The sequence below is a fragment of the Lithobates pipiens genome, unplaced genomic scaffold (genome assembly GCF_037356315.1).
Source record: "Lithobates pipiens isolate NorthernLeopardFrog02 unplaced genomic scaffold, aLitPip1_a1.2 Scaffold_22, whole genome shotgun sequence".
Classification (NCBI taxonomy): domain Eukaryota; kingdom Metazoa; phylum Chordata; class Amphibia; order Anura; family Ranidae; genus Lithobates; species Lithobates pipiens.
Genome location: NW_027507784.1, coordinates 16,016,631 through 16,040,130, shown reverse-complemented (window position 1 = coordinate 16,040,130; position 23,500 = coordinate 16,016,631). Strand labels below are relative to the sequence as shown.

At 43.6% G+C, this 23,500-nt stretch overlaps 2 protein-coding genes across 2 annotated transcripts in view; one reads left to right on the top strand and one right to left on the bottom strand.

Annotated features, from left to right (window-relative positions):
• The window catches only part of LOC143923342 (kinesin-like protein KIF13A), a 511,776-nt gene that overhangs the window by 215,358 nt on the left and 272,918 nt on the right, over positions 1-23,500 (bottom strand). The window lies entirely within an intron of this gene.
• LOC143925166 (uncharacterized) overlaps positions 1-23,500 on the top strand; it is a 92,224-nt gene that overhangs the window by 38,960 nt on the left and 29,764 nt on the right. Inside the window, exons 6-7 of the mRNA XM_077449781.1 lie at positions 8,793-9,149; positions 16,784-17,140. Coding sequence (XP_077305907.1) covers positions 8,793-9,149; positions 16,784-17,140 — 714 coding nt within the window. The remainder of the gene's footprint in view (positions 1-8,792; positions 9,150-16,783; positions 17,141-23,500) is intronic.

Here is a 23,500-nt window from a genome sequence, read left to right as displayed (position 1 = left end):
CAGAGGATCAGCAGAACACCAGCAATTGGGGTGGCTTTAGCATTTTACCTGGGCTAAAAAAAACAGACCCGGTCTGTTGCTCAGTGGTCCAAAGTCCTCTTTTCTGATGAGAGCAAATTTTGCATCTCATTTGGAAACCAAGGACCCAGAGTATGGAGGAAGAAAAAGAGGCACACACTGCAAGAAGCTTGAAGTCCAGTGTGAACTTTCCACAGTCTGTGTTGATTTGGGGAGCCATGTCATTTGCTGGGGTTGGTCCACTGTGCTTCATTAAGTCCAGGGCCAAGGCAGCCGTCTACCAGGAGATTTTAGAGAACTTCATGCTTCCTTCCACAGACGAGCTCTATGGGGATGCTGACTTCGTTTTCCAGCAGGACTTGGCACCTGCCCACACTGCCAAAAGCACCAAAACCTGGTTCAATGACTGTGGGATTACTGTGCTTGATTGGCCAGCAAACTCACCTGACCTGAACCCCATAGAGAATTTATGGGGCATTGCCAAGAGAAAGATGAGAGACACTAGACCGAACAATGCAGAAGAGCTAAAGGCCGCTATTGAAGCATCCTGGTCTTCCATAACACCTCAGCAGGGGTACAGGCTGATAGTGTCCATGCCACGCCGCATTGAGTGGCCCAAACCAAGTACTGAGTACATATGCATGCTTCTACTTTTCAAAGGTCCGATATTGTTCTATGTACAAGCCTTGTTTTATTGATTGCATGTAAGATTCTAATTTTCTGAGATTGTGGATTTGGGGTTTTCATGAGCTGTAAGCCATAATCTTCACAATGATGACAAATCACGGCTTGAACTATCTTGCTTTGCATGTAATGAGTCTATCTCATATATTAGTTTCACCTTTTAAGTTGCATTAAAGAATTAAATTAACTTTTGCACAATATTCTAATTTTTCGAGTATCACCTGTATTTTACATTCAGTCCCTGTCCCTCAAGATGCTTACAATCTAAGGTCCCTAACTCACATTGAAACATACACAGGAGAAGGGACATTTTCTAGCAATACTACTGAACCTTCCTGGAATGGAGCTTTACAAAATAGTTGACTGAATGCAAAGTAAAAGTCAATTGAATCAAATTAAATTGCAGAATCAATTTCCTTCTGTGACGTGACTGATCAAAAAAAAACATTTTTTGTTTTCTGGAAAAATTGGAAAAAAAGAAAAGAGTGGGGCATTTGTTTTTTTTGTTTTTATTGATAAATAATATATCTATGACATGGTATTCAAACTATATAACATGAAGACCTTAATGAAAGATATCTGTGATTTTATGTAAAATATTAAATTATTGCAAGCTCTCTTAGCTGAAGACAGGCAAACCCTGGAATACAATTTAACCACTTTCAGACCGGACCATTTTGCTGGTCAATGACCAGAGGTCTTTTTACACTTTGGCACTGCGCTGCTTTAACTGGTAATTGCGCGGTCATGCAATGTTGTACCCAAACGAAATTTGCGTCCTTTTCTTCCCACAAATAGAGCTTTCTTTTAAAGGTATTTGACTGACTCTGCGATTTTTATTTTTTGCGATATAAACGTAAAAAGACCGCAAATTTTTTAAAAAAATGATATTTTCTACTTTTTGTTATTAGAAAAATACAATAAACTCAATTTTAGTCATACATTTAGGCCAAAATGTATTCAGCCACATGTCTTTGGTAAAAAAAAAAGTCAATAACTGTATATTTATTGGTTTGCGCAAAAGTTGTCACATCTACAAACTAAGGTAAGTTTTCTGGAATTTACGCAGCTTTTAGTTTACGACTGCCTATCTCATTTCTTGAGGTGCTAAAATGGCAGGGCAGTACAAAACCCCCCCAAATGACCCCATTTTGGAAAGTAGACCCCCTAAGGAAATTGATAAGGGGCATGTTGAGCTCATTGAATATTTTATTTTTTTGCCTCAAGCGATTGAATAATGACAAATTTTTTTTTTTTTTTTTTTTTTTACACAAAGTTGTCATTAAATGATATATTGCTCACACAGAGGCATGTTGAGTCCATGGAATATTTTATATTTTGCCACAAGTTGCGGGAAAATTACAAACTTTTTTTATTTTATTTTTTTTTACACAAAGTTGTCACTAAATGATATATTGCTCACACATGCTATGGGCATATGTGAAATGACACCCCAAAATAAATTCTGCTGCTTCTCCTGAGTATGGGGATACCACATATGTGGGACTTTTTGGGAGCCTAGCCGCGTACGGGGCCCCGAAAACCAAGCACCGCCATCAGGCTTTCTAAGGGCGTAAATTTTTGATTTCACTTCTCACTACCTATTACAGTTTTGAAGGCCATAAAATGCCAAGATGGCACAAAACCCCCACAAATGACCCCATTTTAGAAAGTAGACACCCCAAGCTATTTGCTGAGAGGCATGTTGAGTCCATGGAATATTTTATATTTTGCCACAAGTTGCGGGAAAATTACAAACTTTTTTTATTTTATTTTTTTTTACACAAAGTTGTCACTAAATGATATATTGCTCACACATGCTATGGGCATATGTGAAATGACACCCCAAAATAAATTCTGCTGATTCTCCTGAGTATGGGGATACCACATATGTGGGACTTTTTGGGAGCCTAGCCGCGTACGGGGCCCCGAAAACCAAGCACCGCCATCAGGCTTTCTAAGGGCGTAAATTTTTGATTTCACTTCTCACTACCTATTACAGTTTTGAAGGCCATAAAATGCCAAGATGGCACAAAACCCCCACAAATGACCCCATTTTAGAAAGTAGACACCCCAAGTTATTTGCTGAGAGGCATGTTGAGTCCATGGAATATTTTATATTTTGCCACAAGTTGCGGGAAAATTACAAACTTTTTTTATTTTATTTTTTTTACACAAAGTTGTCACTAAATGATATATTGCTCACACATGCCATGGGCATATGTGAAATGACACCCCAAAATAAATTCTGCTGCTTCTCCTGAGTACGGGGATACCACATATGTGCGACTTTTTGGGAGCCTAGCCACGTACGGGGCCCCGAAAATCAAGCACCGCCTTCAGGCTTTCTAAGGGCGTTACAGTTTTGAAGGCCATAAAATGCCAAGATGGCACAAACCCCCCCCAAATGACCCCATTTTGGAAAGTAGACACCCCTAAATTTACGGGTACACTAGTGAGACTAGGTAATAAATGGCGGGTGCCCTGAAACTATAAAAAAATAACTAACCAACCAGCGTCACCTGTAACAGTTATATGGTGATCACTGGTGAAAGGGTTAACTAGGGGGCAATCAGGGGGCTTCATGCGGTAGTATATGGGGGTCCCTGGCGCTATAAAAAGCTGCGGCAAACATAAATACCTACCTGCCTAACTAGCGTCACCTGTGACACTAATACAGCGATCAGAAAAACGATCGCTTATTAGGCTGGGTTCACACTGGAGCGATGCGGGAACGCCACGAATCCGCGGCAGGTTCCTGCATCGCATGCCTCCCGGCGGCAGTTCACACTGCCCTATGCGAACTGCTGGGAGTGTCAGTGAAATGTTAATGACACCCCCAGATAAGTTTGCATATCGCAGTGCGATCTGCAAACTCGGATCGCATGGTGTGAACACCCATGCGATCCGATTCTGCTGCGGACCAAAAAAAGGGTCCCGTGCGAGTTTGCGGCGGGTGCGGCGGGTGCGACACGAATTCAGCCATACTATCTGTATGGCTGAACTCGAATCGCACAGAGATCGGATGTGATTTGCACTGCAGTGCGGTGCGAATCACATCCGTTCTCATAAACCACTGCAATGTGAACCCAGCCTTAGTGACACTGGCGACAGGGGCTGATCACGGGGTTAAACCTTTATGGGGGGGTTAGGGGGGTACCTTAGAACTAAAGGGGGCTAACCCTAACTGCCCTAACAGTTATTACAGTCACAAATGACACCCGCCGGGTGATCAGGGGGTTAAACCTTTATTAGGTAATAAATGGCGGGTGCCCTGAAACTATAAAAAAAATAACTAACCAACCAGCGTCACCTGTAACAGTTATATGGTGATCACTGGTGAAAGGGTTAACTAGGGGGCAATCAGGGGGCTTTATGCGGTAGTATATGGGGGTCCCTGGCGCTATAAAAAGCTGCGGCGAACCTAAATACCTACCTGCCTAACTAGCGTCACCTGTGACACTAATACAGCGATCAGAAAAACGATCGCTTATTAGGCTGGGTTCACACTGGAGCGATGCGGGAACGCCACGAATCCGCGGCGGGTTCCCACATCGCATGCCTCCTGGCGGCAGTTCACACTGCCCTATGCGAACTGCTGGGAGTGTCAGTGAAATGTTAATGACACCCCCAGATCAGTTCGCATATCGCAGTGCGATCTGCAAACTCGGATCGCATGGTGTGAACACCCATGCGATCCGATTCTGCTGCGGACCAAAAAAAGCGTCCCGTGCGAATTTGCGGCGGGTGCGGCGAATGGCTGAACTCGAATCGCAGAGATCGGATGTGATTTGCACTGCAGTGTGGTGCGAATCACATCCGTTCTCATAAACCGCTGCAATGTGAACCCAGCCTTAGTGACACTGGCGGCGGGGGGTGATCACGGGGTTAAACCTTTATTGGGGGGGTAGGGGGGTACATTAGAACTAAAGGGGGCTAACCCTAACTGCCCTAACAGTTATTACAGTCACAAATGACACCAATGCAAAAAAAAAAAATGCATTGGTGTCACTGTGACTGGGGGGGCAGGGGTAATTGGGGGGGTGATCGGGGGGTAAAGGGGGGTGTGAGTGTGCCTGGCATGTTCTTTTTTTTAAATATTCTTTATTTAAACTTCAAGGAGGTTACATAGTCCAGTTACATACATTTTCATAAATACATATAGACATTCGTCGGTGCTCAGTCCCTTTTAATCTCTACCAAAAATACAATTTCCCTAGTTTGCATAACTGAGAACCCATTTCTTATTTATCTCTACTGTTTTTACGTATTCCACTTTCCCTCCTTTTATTTTAGTTTTTTTTTCCCTTTCCCCCCCCTCCCTCCCACCCTCCAAAAAAAAAAAAAAAAAAAAAAAAAAAAGAACACCCCTTCTGCTTCCAGCCCATATAATTTACCTATTCCCACTACATGGTGATCTCCTTATCTTTCCCTATTCCCCAGCAGTTTCTTTCCCTCTTCTGAAGAGAGGAAAACATTCCATCCCGCCCATATCCTGGCATATTGCTCGCTTCTGTCTTGGGCCGAGTATATTAAATCTTCCACAGCCCCCACCTTCCTCACATTATTTAACCACATTGTTATTGTTGGTGGTTTAGAGTCTTTCCAGGAACGAGCAATGCAACCCTTAGCCTCATTAACCATGTAACACAATACCGAGCCCTTATATTTTCTTATTGGGATATGTGAGAGGTGCAACAAGAAAAAAGCCGGGTCCTCCGTTATTGGATATTCTGTAAATTTTTGCATAATTTTTTGCACGTCTTTCCAATACTGTTTGATCCTGGGACATGTCCAGAAAATATGTAGTATAGTCCCCCGTCCCCCGTTGCACCTCCAACATTGATCTGATGCTCCAGGGGAAAACCTCTGGAGCTTCGATGGGGTATAATACCACCTCGTCAACAGTTTGTAATTCAATTCCTGAATTCCAGTGCAGATTGATGTGTTTAACGAGAGGTATATCATCCTTTGACGTTGATCTAATGAGAATGTCCTATCCAAGTCCCTTTCCCACTTTACAAAGCATGGCATCTCATAATTATCTGGGGGGGCTATAAGCAATGTATATATCTTTGATATCGTACGAGACAGAGGTTCCTTCTCTTCACAGTAAATTTCAAATCTAGTTAGATCTTATTTATAGTTTATTGCTGGACCTAATGACTCAAAAAAGTGCCGGAGCTGCATTGCCTGCCACATCTTCACTTCAAATTGGCCCCCTTGTTGAGTCAAAGTAGTCACTGTTGGCCAGACATTAGATTGTAAAAAATGTGATACCTGCATATACCCCTTTTCCCACAGGTTCTTAAAGTCTCTCCTCTCCATTCCTGGTTTAAAGCTGGGGTTACCTAGCACCGGAACTAATGGGGAATGCGCTGACGAGAATTTAGGGTTCTGACTGATTCTAAATCCTGTTTGTAATGTTGGGCCTATAAGCGGATGCTTTTTCATAGAATCTGGTAGATTTGTATAGCACCAAATCGCTCTTCGGAGAGGTACTATACACATTTCTTGTTCTAATTCTATCCAGATCTTAAATTCTGTATGTCGGCACCAGTCGATAATCCTCCCAATATGCACTGCCTTATAGTATTTAAGTAAATCTGGTACTGCTAAGCCTCCATCTCTTTTTAGCATGGTCATCCGGCTTCTACTGATCCTCGGTCGTTTACCTGCCCAAATAAATTTCGTAAACATCGTATCTATTTTACGAAAAAAAGCAGATGGGATTTCTATTGGTAGGGCCTGTAGTAGGTATAAAAATTTTGGCAGAATACTCATTTTAATGGAGTTGCAGCGGCCAAACCATGAATGACGTCCCTGTTGCCATTTCTCTAACAATATTTTAACTGCCTTAAGAAGCGGGGGGAAATTCAACTTAAATGTCTCTTCTATTTTTACTGGGATCTGTGTGCCCAGGTATTTCAGGGCTGTCCCTACCCATTTAAATTTAAAGTTGGGTTGTAACGTTTGTTGTTTTTCCCAGGGGAGGGCTACCCCCATTGCCTCTGACTTTGAATAATTGATTTTAAAATTTGCCAATGCACCATACTCATCTATTTCCTTCATTAAATTTGGCAGTGAGATATGTGGACTAACCAGAGAGAACAACTTTTTTGGATTCTTTTTGAAAAATATTTACCCCTGATTGGCCCCCCCCTCTCTTTTCAGAAGAACTGATTGGAGGTTCCCCGCCCCCTTTTCTTTTTTTTTTTTTGGGGTTCCCCCAGTGTCTCCCCTGTCCCTTGAAGGAAAATTGGTTGAGGGTCCCCTCCTTTTTTGTCCCCCCCCCCTTTTTTTTTTTTTTTTTTTTTTTTCTCTTTTTTTTTTTTTTCCGGAGGGGAGGGAGGGGAGGGGGGTTGGATGTGAATGGGAAGATAGTGATTGGGAAATTTTCTTTTTTTTTGCTGTTGTTTTGTAGTTGCACATTAGGTTTCTTTCTGGTTGGATGGGGTAAAGAAAGGGATTGTTTTTTTTTTTTTTTTTAATGTCTTTTTTTTGGTGTATAGAGAAGAAAGAGAAGTTAGGCGGAAACACCCAAAGGGGGGCTCTCTGCCTACTCCTCTCTAACGGAGTTAATAGGAGGGGGGGGGTAATATTCAGTATAAATATATAAAATATAAAATAGAAAATATAATTTCACTTAGTTATTTTTTTTTTTTTTCTCACAGTCTTTCTATGAGAACACACAAGAACACATTTGGGTAGTACTAGGAGTAATGATGGGAAGATTGGCACTAATGAGTAAAGAGGATACGCAAAACTGTGAAGCGCTATATATTTTTTGATTGAGGGGGGTGTAAATGTATAAAATTTATAAAGGGGGGTAGGGTAAGGGAAGAGGGGGGGGAGATGAGAAAAAGGGGGAAAGGAAATATAATATGGATATGTATGAATTATATAAATATGTATATATGATAATTTGTATAAGGTATGAATGAGGTTAACCCCTTCAGAAAACTCCTCCATTAAATTCCAACCTATCGCAGAAGGATCTAAAAACTCCCTTTTTTTCTCTCTCTTTTCTTCTCTTTTTTTTTTGGTGCTCCCAGGGGCTTGGGTATTTAGTTATTATACTGTTGGTTATATTGTCTATGAGAAAAGAAAAATGAAACACAAGAAAAGATAAGGTAACAACACAAATAGGACAGGAGGAAGGGGGAAGGGTAAGTAAGTAGGGGTAAGAGGGGGAGGGGTAGGGGAAAGGGGGGAAGAAGGGACAGAAAAAAAAAAAAAAAAAAAGGGGTAAAGAGTCTTCGCCTGGCATGTTCTACTGTGAAGTGTCGTGTTGGTGCAACTCACCGATCCTCTCTCCTCGGTGCCGGAACGAAAAATACCGACACAGAGGAGAGATTACATCACTTCCTCTCCTGTGTTTACATTACAGGAGAGGAAGTGATGTCACGAAGGATTTCCATTCGTCGGGAGCGATCGCGAGGGGGTGGCCATGAATGAATGGCCGCCCCCTCATCCCGGATCGCTCCCGAGCGAATACCGACCGCCGCAGGCACCGGGCGGGGGCCCGATCGGGCCCCCCACCCGCGGGAAGGCAGGGACGTAAATTTACGCCCATATGCCTGCCCGTGTCATTCTGCCGACGTATATCGTCGTGCGGCGGTCGGCAAGTGGTTAAGTAACACTGTACTTCTGAATACAGTTCTCAAACAAGAGAAATGTGCATTTCTGCCACTAGAGGGCACTGTATGGGGAAAAAATACAGTTTAGTTTGTTTGTGTACTCCCTCTTGTGCCTACTAGTTGGGTGATTGTTGGGATACAGTAGATGATAGATTTTATCCTCTCAGATCCCAATTGACAGGTAAGAGGGTAAATTTGTCTAACAAATTAGTTTATCTTCATTACCTTTAAATTATTCCTATTCATGTTCTCCACCACCACAGCATAATGTTTCCCTATAGTCTGCCCAGTAAATAGTTTTTTTTCTTTTCCTCCTCTCAGTAAAATGGTGAGACCAACAACTAGAGTCTGGAAACATTTTTAGAGTAAATCAACCATTCCGTGTCTATGTTTTGTATGTTTATAATAGTTTTAAAAGGTTTCTATATGACCAAAATCTTGATATTACAGGACATGTCCCACCCATCTCCAGATGATGAGAAGGAAGAATACAAAATCCCACCATGTGACACAATTCCTGATGACTCTGGAGTCACATCACAGCACAACACTTGTGAAGAAGACCAAAATGAGAAAAGTGAGGAGGTTCCACATCAACAAAGCAACACTGACACAAACAAGGCAAGTCCACATGAAAGGGTTCTACATCAAGAATGTGACTCCTCCTCTGAGAAAACTAAAGGTGAACATGACCTTAAATCCTCATTGAAGACAGAACCTCCACAAAATGGCAAGGGCCTATGTGACAATGGCGGCAAAGGTGACAAAGAGGTGGCTTCAGATGGACTCCAGGGGACTCACAGACAGGTGAGGTTTATGTTTACATGAACTGAATACAAAATGTCTGGAAACACATTTTCCAGAAAGACCCAACAGTTTGTGGGATTTAAATGGCAGTGACCTCTGCACTAGTGAAGAGAGTTTTTTTTTTTTTTTTTTTTTTTTAATAATTTTCATTAGGAAAATAAAGAAAATACAAAGATTTATGATCAGGCACGATCATTAAAGACAAGATATACATCAAGGTCATATCAAAGTCACGTCCTGGGGCGACATAGAACCACAAAGTGTAGAACATACCAAGACAGAGTTATCATGAAAAAAAAACTAAACAACAATGACCAGACTGGATAGATAGATCAGCTACTGTTTTGGACCCTAAATAGTACAGTCAATAACGATATATATAAAAAAAATAAAAATAAAAACCAGTATCCCAGGGGCCAAGTGCCTAGCTGCAACTTAGAAAGCGATGTGTTGACTAAAATAAAGAGGAAAGAGAAAAACAGGGGGGACAAAGGGAGGGAGGGGGGGGGGGGTTCAGTGGTAAAGTCCGAAAGGGGTTCCTGGCGAATTGGAGAACTGCGGAGAGGTCTGAAGAGAGTCTTGATGGGGAGGGTTTCGGCCTCTGCATGAGAGACTCGCATTGGCATCAGGAAAGGAGCGGGACCTTGTAGATGAAGGAGAGTTGATCCAGCTCGCGTTGGTCTTGCATAGAGACGTTTGTGGTCATGAATAGTTGCCATCTGGCAAGAAAGTCAGCTTTTTGTTTATCATTCGAGAAGTCCATTGTGAGCCTCTCTGTGTATAGGAGTGATAGAAGGTCTTTGCGGAGTTGGGAGGCTGGAGGGCCAGAAGGCAGGAGCCAGAATCGTAGTATGAGACGGCGGGCCAACAGTAAGCACAACAAGGTCCAGTCCACTGTAGCTCGTGTGGGAAGAGATCCTGGAGAGGCTCTAGCGCTTGTTGAGGTAGACCAAGGTAGCAGGATAGGGTCTCAATAACCAAAGATTAGGAGGAGAGGTTCTCTAGGTAGTTTCATCAAGGTCACATCAAAAATGAAGGCCAAGACCTGGTCCCAAAAGGTAGAGATAACGGGACAAAACCATAAACGATGAGCGAGGGGTGGCTTCGGAAGATGACAATGAGGGCAGGAAGCCCCATTTGATGATGATTTGGAAGAAAGAAAAGGAATGTAGGCCCTGTGGGCAATCTTAAGCTGGGTTTCCCTCCAGGTTTCATTAGGCGTCAGGTTGAGGACTTTGTTTAGTCCGAGCAGAATTTTATGGACAAGATCTGAGTCTGGGAATGTAGAGGACCATCGTGCAAAAGAGGTGGAGGAAGCAGGTGGCTGTGATCGTTGTAGAAGCGGCTTGTAGATATCCGATATTTTAAAAGATTCGTTGCGTATCAGCTGATCCATGAAGCTTGATTGGAATCGACGGGAGGCCTCCTTACAAGTATGAGCAATGTAGCTGATGCATTGTTGGTAGTAGAAGAAGTGAGAGGAGGGAATCAGGAATGCGTCCTTCACTTTCTGAAAGGGGAGCGGTTTGCCGGTGATGGAGTCGCACAAAGAAGAAAGAAAGGACAGGCCCCGTGCCGACCATTCGGAAAAGGCCTTACAATGGAGACCTGGAGTGAAACATGGGTTACCTTGAATGGGTAAATGCGTAGATAAGAAAGGCGTAAGTCCGGCCAATTTTCTAGATTCTCTCCATGCTATTGCTGTGTCTCTGAAGACTAGGTTGTGTTGGTGGGGGAGGGGTACCGACTTCCAGCGGCAATGTAACAGGGCGGACAATGAGAAAGGGCGAGCCATAGCGGATTCCAAATCAAAATTAGAGTATCTGGACGAATGTGTAATCCAGTCTAGGCTTGTTCTGAGTAAACAGGCTAAATTATATAACCTAATGTTAGGTAGACTTATACCCCCATCGCCCCTGGGAAGGTGTAATTTTTTGAAAGCAATACGTGGTCTTTTGCCGTGCCATAAAAATTTAGAGATAGCAGATTCCAAAGAAGTAACATCTTTGTGTTTGAGCAGAAGAGGAAGAGTTTGCATAGGATATAATAGTTTGGCAAAGCTGACCATTTTTACAAGGTGGCACCTTCCCATGAGCGAGAGGGGCAGATCCATCCAGTTGGTCAATTTTTGCAATATTTTATTTAACAAAGGGGGATAGTTTAGCTGATATAAAGAAGAAGGCAATTTACCAATTTTGATTCCCAAGTAGGTGATGCAAGAAGATGCTACAGAAAATAGGGAGTCACTGACCCAGGGAGGAGTGGAGAGGGAGCCAATGGGTAAAATTTCACTCTTAGTATAATTAATGCGAAGCACTGAGCACAACCTAAACTCGTCAAATGTAGTTTTAATGGTGTGAATGTCAAGTGAGGGGTTAAAAGTGAAAATAAGGATGTCGTCAGCGAACAGGGATGTGCGGAGTTCCATGCCTCCAATTATTATGCCCTGGAGGGGAGCTGAATGAGACAGGTATCTGGAAAGGGGTTCCAAGGCTATGTTAAAAAGTAAAGGGGAAAGGGGGCATCCCTGCCTGGTACCTTTGTGTAAGGGGAAGTTAGGTGAGAGGAGGCCTGCCGCTACCAAACGGGCGGTTGGAGAGGAGTACATCGAGGAAATTAGGTGACTGAATGGGCCTGAGAAACCTAATTTAGATAGGGTCATGGATAGCCAGTCGAAACTGACGTTATCGAAAGCTTTCTCAGCATCTAATTTAATAATAGCATAGGAACCATTGGGGTCCTGTTTGGCAGATTCAAGAGCGAGTAAAACTTTGCGTATGTTTAGAGTGGCTGTCCGACCTTTGACAAAGCCCGATTGGGCAGGGTGGATTAGATGGGGGAGGATATCAGCTAACCTAGTGGCGACAATCTTGGAGAGGATTTTCACATCTAGATTAAGAAGGGAGATAGGTCTGTAAGAGCCGGGTTGTAACGGGTCTTTACCTTTCTTAGAGAGAAGCTTAATTACCGCTTGATTCCCGGATGGGAGGTAGGGACCCCCCGCCCAAATGGAGGAGTAAACCGAGAGGAGAGTGGGCGCTACAATATGGGTGAGATTTTTGTAAAAGTCACTCGTGAAGCCATCTGGGCCTGGCGCTTTATGAGGGTGCAGATGACGAATGGTAGATTCAATTTCAGCAAGAGTGATGGGGGCGTTGAGGGTCTCTAATTGTTGTGCCGATAGAGTGGGAAGTGTCACATTGTCTAAAAAAGCCTGAGCCTTTTCTCGTACTATGGGGTCAGGTGCATAAAGATCAGTGTAGTATTTCAGCATGGTCTCGTTTATGGCTTGTGGGGAAGAATGTGTCTGTCCCGTGTGATCCCAGAGGGATGTGATGTGGGTGGGGCGATGTCCTCCTTTACAAAGCCTGGAGAGGAGTTTTCCGGCTTTATTGCCATATTTATGAAGGGTAGCAGCCAAGTGAGCCCTCTTTGAACGTTCAAGAGTGTCAGCCCAGGTATCAAAAGCTGACTTGGCTGCAACCCACTCATCATGATGCAAGGTGGAATTGGAGGACGAGAGCTGACGTTGGGCAGCATGTAGCCTGGCACTGGCTAATTTGTAATGCTTGAGAGTGTTGTGTTTAAAGGATGTGGCATAACAGATAATGCGACCTCTAAGGTACGCTTTCCCCGCATCCCAAAAAAGATTCGGATCAGCCGCATGTAAGGCGTTTGCGGAGGAGTATTCCGCCCAGGCCTTATCCATGAATGTCAGAAAATCTGAATTATTAGCTAAGAAAGCTGGAAAGCGCCAAAGGTTAGGATGTGGAGGGAGATCCAGTCTGTCTAGGGAGATTGCCACTGGGGCATGGTCAGAAACCGCTATGTCGTGGATTTCAGATTCGGATACCAAGGTTATGAGGTCGTCTGAACCAAAAAAATGGTCAAGTCTGGCTAGGGATTTATGGGGGCTGGAATAGAACGTGAATTCGTTGTCAGTAGGGTGGCTGAGACGCCAAAGGTCTGTCATGTGTAGGGAATCCATGGTGGAGGTAAAGAGAGTAGGGATCATTAAGGAGTCATTCTGCGGTTGTTTTTTTGAGGAGGATCTATCAATCGAAGAGTGCATAATGTCATTAAAGTCACCCCCTACTAAATGAGGTAAGTGGGTGAATTTAAGTAACCACGAAGAAAGTTCAGAGTAGAATTGTTTAGAGGGGTTATTAGGGGCGTAAATAGTGGAAATAAACATATCCTTAGTGCCTATCCGTACCTCGGCGGTGAAGAAACGACCCATGTTATCCGAGAGAGTGGATAGAATTGTGCAGGGAAGGTTTTTCTGAATCAAGAGCAATACCCCGGCCTTCCGACCCACTGACTCGGCTCCATGAACTGATCCCACCCACATTTTTTGCATGCGTGGAAAATCGGAAGCGTGTAGGTGGGTCTCCTGTAATAAGGCAATGTCTGCTTTGAGTCTTTTAAGGTGTCGAAGGATCTTCATTCTCTTTTGGGGAGAGCGGAGACCCTTCACATTCCAGGAGACTACTCTAAGAGGAGCGGGATCAGTGGGTGTGAATGGCAGGATATGAGATACAGGTGATCGAGGATATTTAAAAGGCCTAGGCCGAGATCAATGGTGGTACAGGGCATAAGGTGTTGACCAGGGAGGCTTGACTGGTGGAGGAGAGAACCCAACAAGTCACGGGGAAGGAACCAGGGAAGGGCAGGAGAAAAAAGGGCATGGGGGGTAAACAATAAAAATAAAAGGATAATAATCAAACAAATAAACACCAGCATGTACTTCTCTTTTTTCCGCATGAGTTCACTGTGCATAAGGGGGAAGCTCTCCAGCAGAGCCCCGCAGGAACAGGGGTAAAATGCGGGCAGTGTCGTAGTGTCGCTGGAAGCCCGCCGGACTAGGATATGTGTCACAGCGTAACGAGTAAAAGGTGGACGGGTGAAGCAATACACAGTGGAGTCATGCTAAAATCTAAACAAGTAGAGGAACAGAACAAAAGCCGGTATGGCAATGAAATCCTATACAACAACTGAATCAACGGTACAAAGATAAGATTGTAAACGTGGTATAATAAACAAAAACCTGAACAATCGTCCAAGGACGCGAGCGTGAAGCCGAGGAGGAGTAGGCCATTTGTTGAAAACTCGTGGCGTCCGTTGACCAAAGCCTACAGGACCAGTAGAGTATCAGCTCCCGGTGTAAAGTGATGTAAAACGAGGGAAAGATGGATAGAGGACTTTCAGCGGGGAAAGTTGCGGTGCCGATGGTCCGGATCCGAAGCTCGGAATCGTTTAGGGGAATCCTTCCTGGGGCTCCTCTGGTCCAAGGCACGGAGAGTAGAGGCAGACTTGGAAGGAGTATTCAGGGAAGGATCTGAACGAAGTGAGCGTACAAAAGCCTCCGCTTCAGAGGGGTCCTGGAAGGACAGTTGCTCCCCTTTGGGGGACTTGAGACGAAGCACGGCAGGGAATGCCAGAGAGAACTTAATTTGTAATTTAAACAGTTCTGAGCAGATCGGTTGGAAGGCTTTCCGTTTTTTTGATACTTCAATAGAATAGTCCGCGAAAATCAAAATCTTGACCCCATCGACTTGCATTGGGGAAGACTGCCGGAAAGCTTGTAGGATTGCGGCTTTGTCCGCGTAGTTCAGATATTTGGCAATGATAGGACGGGGAGTTTTGCGATCCGCATTAAATGATCCTATGCGGTGTGCCCTTTCCACCGTAAAGGGGCCTGTAAGAGCGAGTGCTTCCGGGATGCGTTTCGCGCAAAAGTCGCCCAGATTGGCGTTGGGGAGCGATTCAGGGACACCAACGAAACGCAGGCTGGATCATCTGGATCTGTTCTCTAAATCGTCCAGCTTTTGGAAGACAAATTGAAGCACTTTTTCCTGCGATCGCTCAGTGGCTTGGGATTGATACAGATCATCCTCTGCCTCAGAGATTCTATGTTCAAGGTCATCAAGTCTGGTAGCATGCTCTGTGATTTGGGCTTTGATTTGATGCATCCCAGCCTGTATGACTTTCTCCACAGAAGCTGTGATCATGGGAGACAGCAGGGCAGCCACAGCTTGTGCTATGCGATTAGTGTGTCCATCATCCCCCGGGGGCGGCTGGTGTGAAGCAGCATTAGGGTTGTGAGGGGGCTGTACAGTGTGCCCACGGTGGTGTGGTGGACCTGAGGTAGCTGGGGGTGTTGGGGTGGCGACCCCGCTTACCTCCATGTCTGTGTCCGGTCGATCTGCTGCACAGGCCTGAGAAGGAGGAGCGGAGTGGGCCAGAGCCGAGTAGGCCGACGCCGGGGGCTCAATTTGCGGCCGGTCCGCGGGGCGCCGCCGCGGTCGCGTACTAGCGGGATCCCGTCTTTTCGACGAATCGATCCATAGGAGCGGGGATCGTGGGGGACCACCCGGAGCCTTGGTGGAGCACTGGGGCCGCTGTAGCCAGATTTTCAGGCCGATTTGTTGGGCTCTGCAGCGGGAGCTAGGCGGGAGCGCAGCTAGCTCATGCGGCGCCTGAACCGGAAGTGTGAAGAGAGTTTAATCATTGCTTTGATATATCCTAATTAATATGCATCACTAATTTACTAACCAACATAGCAGCCTGCATAATAAACAAAATATATAGTATAGCACAACCAAAAAACTCATAAATCAAGTCCAAATATTGACAAAATTCCACCTTAGTGACAGTTCATTGATATCCAGTGACTTCAGTGACCATCACCTCTAGCTGGAATGCCTGCTCACCTCCCAATGTTGACCCCACTACAGAGTCACACACGCCTGTAGTGATATCTCTCAGGATGCCTCGGGGGAAACCCTTGCTCCTCATGGTGTTCCTGGATAAGACAGTCCTCCTCTCAGGTTCTCACAATATGGACCCCACTACAGAGTCACACACGACTGTAGTAATATCTCTCAGGATGCCTCAGGGAAACCATTGCTCCTCCTGGTGTTCCTGGACAAGACAAACCTCCTGCTGGGTTCTCATGATATGGACCCCACTACAGAGTCACACACGACTGTAGTAATATCTCTCAGGATGCCTCGGGGGAAACCCTTCCTCCTCATGGTGTTCCTGGATAAGACAGACCTCCTCTCAGGTTCTCACAATATGGACCCCACTACAGAGTCACACACGACTGTAGTAATATCTCTCAGGATGCCTCAGGGAAACCCTTGCTCCTCCTGGTGTTCCTGGACAAGACAAACCTCCTGCTGGATTCTCATGATATGGACCCCACTACAGAGTCACACACGACTGTAGTAATATCTCTCAGGATGCCTCGGGGGAAACCCTTCCTCCTCATGGTGTTCCTGGATAAGACAGTCTTCCTCTCAGGTTCTCACAATATGGACCCCACTACAGAGTCACACACGACTGTAGTAATATTTCTCAGGATGCCTCAGGGAAACCCTTGCTCCTCCTGGTGTTCCTGGACAAGACAGACCACCTCCTGGGTTCTCATGATATAGACCCCACTACAGAGTCACAAACGCCTGGTGAAATATCTCTCAGGATACCTCGGGAACACGAATCCTCATCCCAGTGCCCCTAGACAGCTCAGACCTCCTCCCGGGGTCATTCAGCATGTTCACATATTATAATCATCATGTGACTATGCCTTTTAAATTTATTAAGCTTGTAAATATTACTTGATATTACAGGACACATCTCACCCATCTCCAGATGTTGAGATGGAAGAATCCAGCAACATCTTGCCAAGTGACACAATTCCTGATGACTCCGGAGTCACATCACATCAGCACACTTGTGAAGAAAACCAAAATGAGAAAACTGAGGAAGTTCCACATGAACAAAGCATTACTGACACAAACAAAGCAAGTTCACATGACAGCGTTCTACGTCAAGAATGTGTGTTCTCCTCCGAGAAACCAAAAGCTGAACTTGACCTGAAAACCTCATCAAAGATTGAAATGCAAAATGACAAGGGCCTCTGTGACAATGGCAGAGAAAGTGACAAAGAAGTGGCTTCAGATGGACTCCAGAGAACTTGCAGACAGGTAAGGTTTAGATTTGCAGCAGAAGTTGAATACAAAATGTCTGGAGAAATATTTTCAAGGCAGACCTAACAGACTTAGGTATTTACAGGGAAGTGACCACTGAACTAGAGAACTGCACTGCCTAAATGGACCTTTAGTACTCTTTTATACATTTAAAAAGATTAGATTACTAGTCATCATAGGGTTAATTTACTAAACCGAAGAGTGCAAAATCTGGTGCAGCTGTGCATGGTAGCCAACCAGCTTTGCCAGTACCCTGAGCCTGGGTGAAAGAGGATGAGGAGGATGAGGACGGCTTGGTCATCCACTCTACCAATTCTTCGGCATATTGTGGCTCAACACGTCCAACTGCAGAAAATAAGGACAAGCGTGTCCCATGGCCACATGCTGATAAGGATACACCGTGTCCACAACCAGCACTGCTGCCTCTAGCATCAGGGCCTGCTTGCCCTTTTTTATTGGCTCGTGAGTGTCTGCCTCTCCTTGTATTGTTGCAGATGGCACAATACACCGACTGTAAATAATGTCAGCATTTGCCTGAAAGCATTGATCATACATTGATTTCCATAAAACAGCATCAGAGACCTGTTTCGATAAACCTTTCAATTCTAATGTACTTTCATCAGCTAAAACATCTACAAATTCCATATTACTTTTCTACTCACCAAATATAAAACTCGTCAGTTTCCCCGCTGTACTCGAAATTCAAGTCTGTCAAGACTTCTGTATATCTGAAATTCTCCGGTCTTTCACAGTCAATCGATCAAATTTTCTTCTAGGTTCTTTTCAATCTTTGCGAAGTTAATTTCTGTTCATCACTTCATTCCCCTCTGATCAAAGGATGGAAGTGGAAAAAAACTTTCGACTTATGATTGACTGGATGACTGAGCCAATGTAAAAAATCGCTCGCAATGTAAAAAATATTTCAATTGTCTTATATATATCTCTTATATATATCTGGTGAGACTGATTGAGATTGTGAGACGGATTTCCTTAATGAGTTCTGAGTCAGCGTAATTCAAAAATGTGTATTTATTTGTACACATTTAAATAGAAAAGAATACTTACAAAAATAGTACAATGATAATCATTAGTATCTTTCTTTCTTATCAATATATCAAGCCATGTGGTCTATTGTACTTATTTAAAATGGCCGAATAACCCTTTGTATGCTAAAAAATCTGTGTGCATGAGATGTGTCCTTCAGAGATGTTCCTTCTAGCTGCAGAAATGTTCAAGAGAAGGACAGACCCCCAATCTTATGACTATATCAACCAAAGTCTCTAATTTCCCGCCCGAAAGATAACTCCTCCTTTACAGAAGTGTGGGCTAATGAGTGATTACTATAGCAATCTAACATCTGTCAGGATGTAGGAGGGGAGAAAGAACTTTAGACTTTAAACGTCATCTCATTTTACATAGGATAGATTTCTAAAAGCATATATATATATATATATATATATATATATATATATATATATATATATATATATATATATATATATATAATGAGCTGGGGAAGTTAAACATAAACAACATTTATCAAAATCCTGACAGGTTTTAAATGTTTACATTTTCAATCATCGCACGTCATAACATAGAATTAATTGACTCAAACTTTTCTTTCACACATTATGGAATATTCATATTTTAAATAAAGTATAATAAAGCCAATTAAAATTTAGATATTAAGAATATAACACCTGCGATATAGGATCAGCAGAACAACAGCAATTATGGTAGCTTTAGGTGCACACTGTGCAGATGGCACAATACACCGACTGTAATTAGTGCAGCTGCCTGCCTGCGGTATAGGATCAGAAGAACACCAGCAATTGGGGTAGCTTTATGTGCACACTGTGCAGAGAACACAGTACACCAACTGTAATTACTGCAGCTGCCTGCGGTATAGGATCAGCAGAACATCAGCAATTGGGGTAGCTTTAGGTGCACACTGTGCAGATGGCAGAATACACTGACTGTAATTGCTACAGCTGCCTGCGGATAGGATCAGCAGAACACTAGCAATTAGGGTCGTTTTAGGTGTACACTGTGCAGATGGCACAATACACCAACCGTAATTACTACAGCTGCCTGCCTGCGGTATAGGATTAGAAGAACACCATCAATTGAACTAGCTTTATGTGCACACTGTGCAGAGAACACAGTACACCAACTGTAATTACTGCAGCTGCCTGCGGTATAGGATCAGCAGAACATCAGCAATTGGGGTAGCTTTAGGTGCACACTGTGCAGATGGCAGAATACACTGACTGTAATTGCTACAGCTGCCTGCGGATAGGATCAGCAGAACACTAGCAATTAGGGTAGTTTTAGGTGTACACTGTGCAGATGGCACAATACACCAACTGTAATTGCTACAGCTGCCTGCCTGTGGTATAGGATCAGCAGAATACCAGCAATTGGGGTAGCTTTATGTGCACACTGTGCAGATGGCACAGTGCACCGACTGTAATTGCTACAGCTTCCTGCACAGAGGATCAGCAGAACACCAGCAATTGGGGTGGCTTTAGCATTTTACCTGGGCTAAAAAAAACAGACCCGGTCTGTTGCTCAGTGGTCCAAAGTCCTCTTTTCTGATGAGAGCAAATTTTGCATCTCATTTGGAAACCAAGGACCCAGAGTATGGAGGAAGAAAAAGAGGCACACACTGCAAGAAGCTTGAAGTCCAGTGTGAACTTTCCACAGTCTGTGTTGATTTGGGGAGCCATGTCATTTGCTGGGGTTGGTCCACTGTGCTTCATTAAGTCCAGGGCCAAGGCAGCCGTCTACCAGGAGATTTTAGAGAACTTCATGCTTCCTTCCACAGACGAGCTCTATGGGGATGCTGACTTCGTTTTCCAGCAGGACTTGGCACCTGCCCACACTGCCAAAAGCACCAAAACCTGGTTCAATGACTGTGGGATTACTGTGCTTGATTGGCCAGCAAACTCACCTGACCTGAACCCCATAGAGAATTTATGGGGCATTGCCAAGAGAAAGATGAGAGACACTAGACCGAACAATGCAGAAGAGCTAAAGGCCGCTATTGAAGCATCCTGGTCTTCCATAACACCTCAGCAGGGGTACAGGCTGATAGTGTCCATGCCACGCCGCATTGAGTGGCCCAAACCAAGTACTGAGTACATATGCATGCTTCTACTTTTCAAAGGTCCGATATTGTTCTATGTACAAGCCTTGTTTTATTGATTGCATGTAAGATTCTAATTTTCTGAGATTGTGGATTTGGGGTTTTCATGAGCTGTAAGCCATAATCTTCACAATGATGACAAATCACGGCTTGAACTATCTTGCTTTGCATGTAATGAGTCTATCTCATATATTAGTTTCACCTTTTAAGTTGCATTAAAGAATTAAATTAACTTTTGCACAATATTCTAATTTTTCGAGTATCACCTGTATTTTACATTCAGTCCCTGTCCCTCAAGATGCTTACAATCTAAGGTCCCTAACTCACATTGAAACATACACAGGAGAAGGGACATTTTCTAGCAATACTACTGAACCTTCCTGGAATGGAGCTTTACAAAATAGTTGACTGAATGCAAAGTAAAAGTCAATTGAATCAAATTAAATTGCAGAATCAATTTCCTTCTGTGACGTGACTGATCAAAAAAAAACATTTTTTGTTTTCTGGAAAAATTGGAAAAAAAGAAAAGAGTGTGGCATTTGTTTTTTTTGTTTTTATTGATAAATAATATATCTATGACATGGTATTCAAACTATATAACATGAAGACCTTAATGAAAGATATCTGTGATTTTATGTAAAATATTAAATTATTGCAAGCTCTCTTAGCTGAAGACAGGCAAACCCTGGAATACAATTTAACCACTTTCAGACCGGACCATTTTGCTGGTCAATGACCAGAGGTCTTTTTACACTTTGGCACTGTGCTGCTTTAACTGGTAATTGCGCGGTCATGCAATGTTGTACCCAAACGAAATTTGCGTCCTTTTCTTCCCACAAATAGAGCTTTCTTTTAAAGGTATTTGACTGACTCTGCGATTTTTATTTTTTGCGATATAAACGTAAAAAGACCGCAAATTTTTTAAAAAAATGATATTTTCTACTTTTTGTTATTAGAAAAATACAATAAACTCAATTTTAGTCATACATTTAGGCCAAAATGTATTCAGCCACATGTCTTTGGTAAAAAAAAAAGTCAATAACTGTATATTTATTGGTTTGCGCAAAAGTTGTCACATCTACAAACTAAGGTACGTTTTCTGGAATTTACGCAGCTTTTAGTTTACGACTGCCTATCTCATTTCTTGAGGTGCTAAAATGGCAGGGCAGTACAAAACCCCCCCAAATGACCCCATTTTGGAAAGTAGACCCCCTAAGGAAATTGATAAGGGGCATGTTGAGCTCATTGAATATTTTATTTTTTTGCCTCAAGCGATTGAATAATGACAAAAATTTTTTTTTTTTTTTTTTTTTACACAAAGTTGTCATTAAATGATATATTGCTCACACAGAGGCATGTTGAGTCCATGGAATATTTTATATTTTGCCACAAGTTGCGGGAAAATTACAAACTTTTTTTATTTTATTTTTTTTTACACAAAGTTGTCACTAAATGATATATTGCTCACACATGCTATGGGCATATGTGAAATGACACCCCAAAATAAATTCTGCTGCTTCTCCTGAGTATGGGGATACCACATATGTGGGACTTTTTGGGAGCCTAGCCGCGTACGGGGCCCCGAAAACCAAGCACCGCCATCAGGCTTTCTAAGGGCGTAAATTTTTGATTTCACTTCTCACTACCTATTACAGTTTTGAAGGCCATAAAATGCCAAGATGGCACAAAACCCCCACAAATGACCCCATTTTAGAAAGTAGACACCCCAAGCTATTTGCTGAGAGGCATGTTGAGTCCATGGAATATTTTATATTTTGCCACAAGTTGCGGGAAAATTACAAACTTTTTTTATTTTATTTTTTTTTACACAAAGTTGTCACTAAATGATATATTGCTCACACATGCTATGGGCATATGTGAAATGACACCCCAAAATAAATTCTGCTGCTTCTCCTGAGTATGGGGATACCACATATGTGGGACTTTTTGGGAGCCTAGCCGCGTACGGGGCCCCGAAACCAAGCACCGCCTTCAGGCTTTCTAAGGGCGTAAATTTTTGATTTCACTTCTCACTACCTATTACAGTTTTGAAGGCCATAAAATGCCAAGATGGCACAAAACCCCCACAAATGACCCCATTTTAGAAAGTAGACACCCCAAGTTATTTGCTGAGAGGCATGTTGAGTCCATGGAATATTTTATATTTTGCCACAAGTTGCGGGAAAATTACAAACTTTTTTTATTTTATTTTTTTTACACAAAGTTGTCACTAAATGATATATTGCTCACACATGCCATGGGCATATGTGAAATGACACCCCAAAATAAATTCTGCTGCTTCTCTTGAGTACGGGGATACCACATATGTGGGACTTTTTGGGAGCCTAGCCACGTACGGGGCCCCGAAAATCAAGCACCGCCTTCAGGCTTTCTAAGGGTGTTACAGTTTTGAAGGCCATAAAATGCCAAGATGGCACAAACCCCCCCCAAATGACCCCATTTTGGAAAGTAGACACCCCTAAATTTACGGGTACACTAGTGAGACTAGGTAATAAATGGCGGGTGCCCTGAAACTATAAAAAAAAACTAACCAACCAGCGTCACCTGTAACAGTTATATGGTGATCACTGGTGAAAGGGTTAACTAGGGGGCAATCAGGGGGCTTCATGCGGTAGTATATGGGGGTCCCTGGCGCTATAAAAAGCTGCGGCAAACCTAAATACCTACCTGCCTAACTAGCGTCACCTGTGACACTAATACAGCGATCAGAAAAACGATCGCTTATTAGGCTGGGTTCACACTAGAGCGATGCGGGAACGCCACGAATCCGCGGCAGGTTCCTGCATCGCATGCCTCCCGGCGGCAGTTCACACTGCCCTATGCGAACTGCTGGGAGTGTCAGTGAAATGTTAATGACACCCCCAGATAAGTTTGCATATCGCAGTGCGATCTGCAAACTCGGATCGCATGGTGTGAACACCCATGCAATCCGATTCTGCTGCGGACCAAAAAAAGGGTCCCGTGCGAGTTTGCGGCGGGTGCGGCGGGTGCGACACAAATTCAGCCATACTATCTGTATGGCTGAACTCGAATCGCACAGAGATCGGATGTGATTTGCACTGCAGTGCGGTGCGAATCACATCCGTTCTCATAAACCACTGCAATGTGAACCCAGCCTTAGTGACACTGGCGACAGGGGCTGATCACGGGGTTAAACCTTTATGGGGGGGTTAGGGGGGTACCTTAGA